At 64.7% G+C, this 2870-nt stretch overlaps 1 protein-coding gene across 1 annotated transcript; it reads left to right on the forward strand.

The window, feature by feature from the left end:
- The first annotated feature begins 96 nt into the window (after positions 1-96).
- Positions 97-2864, forward strand: LOC145718788 (melanoma-associated antigen B4-like). Its single transcript, XM_081810301.1, has 2 exons — positions 97-168; positions 1545-2864. The coding sequence occupies exon 2, from the start codon at positions 1582-1584 to the stop codon at positions 2533-2535; it is 954 nt and encodes a 317-aa protein (XP_081666427.1). The 5' UTR covers positions 97-168; positions 1545-1581; the 3' UTR covers positions 2536-2864.
- Positions 2865-2870: the final 6 nt, after the last annotated feature.

The following is a 2870-nucleotide window of genomic DNA, read 5'->3' on the forward strand; positions in this document are numbered from 1 at the left end:
CACACTATCCCCCCACTCCCCACCCCGCCCACAGAGCCCGCCCCCACCCTCCAGGGTCCTCCTGGGGGCCCAGACCCACATGACCGGAAGTGGCCCTCGTGGCCCTCGAGAACTTCCTCCTAACCACGCCGTGGGCAGTGAGGCCTTGTCGGACAGCTCCCGCCTAGGGTGAGCAGGGACAGGGGTCCCACGGGCTGTTAGGGGTCGACGTCCCAGGAGTCCCGGGTTACAACCGTGGGGGCACGTCCCCGACAGCCCCCCAGCCCCATCTCCCCTGGAAAGAGGGGTCCAACAGACCCTGTCCCGCTCCGCCCCTGCACTCGGGGCTCGGAGGCCCCAATATGGCTGTTAAGCCCCAAGTCCCTTGGCTTACCCCGCGGGGTCTCGGGGATTGCAGGCCTTGGCCTGGGGCTGCTGGACTCTGGCTCGGCTCAGCACAGGCAGAGATCCCAGGCCGACTGGCGGGAAGGAGAGGTCCTTCGTGAGGACTGGGGGGGACTCCCTCCCCCAGGACAGGGGCCACGCAGAGTCCCCGCTCCTGGCCTTGGCCTGGGAGGGTCCGGGCCGGTCTAAGGACTAAGGTGCTCCATCACTTTGTGCTGCAGAGACTCGGAGAGGTAGGGGCCTTGGTCTAAGGGGCTGGCAGCAGGTCAGCTGAGGGAGGATTTCCAGGTCCTGCCGGGACTCAGGGTGAGGACTGTCCGCCTCCTAATGAGTCTCCAGCCCCTGCTGCCATTAGCGTGAGTGGCCAGCCGCAGGGCAAGAGAGAGCAGCTCTGGGCTCTATCAGCAGTCAGGGGAGGACCCTGAGTGAGGACTGGGGGAACCACCCCCTTGAAGGGAGGGGACCCGAGAGAATATGGCCTGTCCCCTCCTGTCGACCCTTAAGAGCCCAAGAAAGGAATGTCAGGCTGAGACTTCCCACCATTTCTCCTCTCAGGTCTCAGGCAGGTTAGAGCTTTGATCTGCAGGTGCAGCCCCAGTCAGAGGAAGGGAGGCTCCCAGGTCCTACACGGAGTCCAAGTGGGGATTCTGCGTCATTCCGAGGACCCCACGAACTGCGGGCAGAGAAGCCCTCCCATAAGTGCTCGGCACTAGGTGCCCCCTGACTCGAGTGGTGGGCTGAAGTGCTCCCTGCTTTCCTCCTCCAGGGTACCCTGGAAGATCACAGGGTCTCCTTCAGAGCAGGGGAGGGGGGTGGGGGCCCGGGTCTTGCCAACAATTATTAACAGGACGATCTTGAATGTGAACTGCGAGGACCCCCCCCCCCGTCCTCCCCCCCAACCCGGACACCGCGGTCTTCCCTGTCAAGAACACTGCCGTCACCCCAGTAAACCCCGGGCAGGGCTGTGTGCCTGGGGACCCAAGGCTCACACCCCCTTCCTCCACAGGGTGCTCAGGGCCCAGGCTGACCAGGGTAAAGGGAGGCCTGTGGGGTCCTACAGCAGTGCCCTGGGGGACCCTGCAGGGGCGGCCGTGGTCAAAGCCAAGGTGGGATCTCTCCGCTGAAGGGGCTCACCCCACCCCACCGTCCCCCCTCTCCAGGTGCCCTCACCACCTACCAGCCTTGCGCAGCGTCGCCATGCCTCGGGGCCAGAAGAGCAAGGTCCGTGCCCGGGAGAAACGCCACCAGGGCCGCGGTGAGGCTCAGAGTCTCGGGGGTGCTCCTGCTGCGGCAGCAGCAGCCGCCGCAGCAGAGGAGCCCCCCCGCTCCCCGCCGCCCGGCGTGGGGGCCATGCCCCCGGGCTCCCCCGAGGCGGGTCCGCCCCCGCAGCCCCAGGGCGCCCCGGCCCCTGGGTCTCCTGGCGCGGACCCTCCAGGCCCGCCACGTGACCAGGGCGCCCAGAACGCGGCGGCCGCCGCCGCCCCGGCCCCCGGGGCCGCCCGCAAAGACCCCCTCACCCGCAAGGCCAGCGTGCTGGTGCAGTTCCTGCTGGAGAAGCACGGCACCGGGGAGCCCATCACGCGGGCCGCGCTGCTCAAGATGGTCAGCAGGAAGTACCGCGAGCACTTCCCCGAGATCTTCAGGCTCACCTCGGAGCGCATGGAGCTGGTCTTCGGGCTCGAGCTCAGGGAGGTCGATACCCGCAGCCAGTCCTACACCCTGGTCAGCAAGCTGTCCCTCCCGGGCGACGGCAACAAGGGGCTGCCCAAGACCGGCCTCCTGATGGCGCTCCTGGGCGTGATCTTCATGAAGGGCAACCGCGCCACCGAGGAGGAGGTCTGGGAGTTCCTCAACGTGCTGGGCGTCCAGGACGGCAGGAGGCACCTGATCTTCGGCGAGCCCCGGAAGCTCATCACCCAAGACCTGGTGCACCAGGGCTACCTGGAGTACCGCGCGGTGCCCGCCAGCGACCCTCCGCGCCACGAGTTCCTGTGGGGCCCGCGAGCCCGCGCGGAGACCAGCAAGATGCAGGTGCTGCAGGTCCTGGCCAAGATCAACGACACCGTGCCCAGCTGCTTCCCCGAGCTGTACGAGGAGGCGCTGCAAGAGCAGAAGGAGCGCGCGGCGGCCCGTGGCTGGCGCCGCGTCTAGTCAGTCAGCGGGGGCGGCTGCTTTTCCTTGCGGTGGGAGAGGGCCGTCGACCTTCCAGGTAGTGCAGAGTCCTAGGGGTTGGAGGGAACAAAGCACAGATCTTCTTCCTATTTGTTCGAAACGGTTAGCTTCTATAAACGCATACACAGTTATATTTATTTAGGTGTTTTCAAACGTTTTTTCTTCTAATAGCGCATTTAGTTCTAGAATATAACCTTAAGAATGACGTGGCTCTCATTTATCGCTGTTTCACAAATGAGAGTTACAGTTTTGGTACATGAAAAAGAAAGTCACAGACCATCTATATTGTATTCGTGATCCAACAGCAGATAACA

The sequence above is a fragment of the Leptonychotes weddellii genome, unplaced genomic scaffold, assembly GCF_054177405.1.
Source record: "Leptonychotes weddellii isolate Sample4059 unplaced genomic scaffold, ASM5417740v2 HiC_scaffold_21992, whole genome shotgun sequence".
Classification (NCBI taxonomy): domain Eukaryota; kingdom Metazoa; phylum Chordata; class Mammalia; order Carnivora; family Phocidae; genus Leptonychotes; species Leptonychotes weddellii.

What these genes read in the sequence shown, in the direction of transcription:
- LOC145718788 (XM_081810301.1), top strand. Translation starts at nt 1,582, where the DNA reads ATGCCTCGGGGCCAGAAGAGCAAGGTCCGTGCCCGGGAGAAACGCCAC.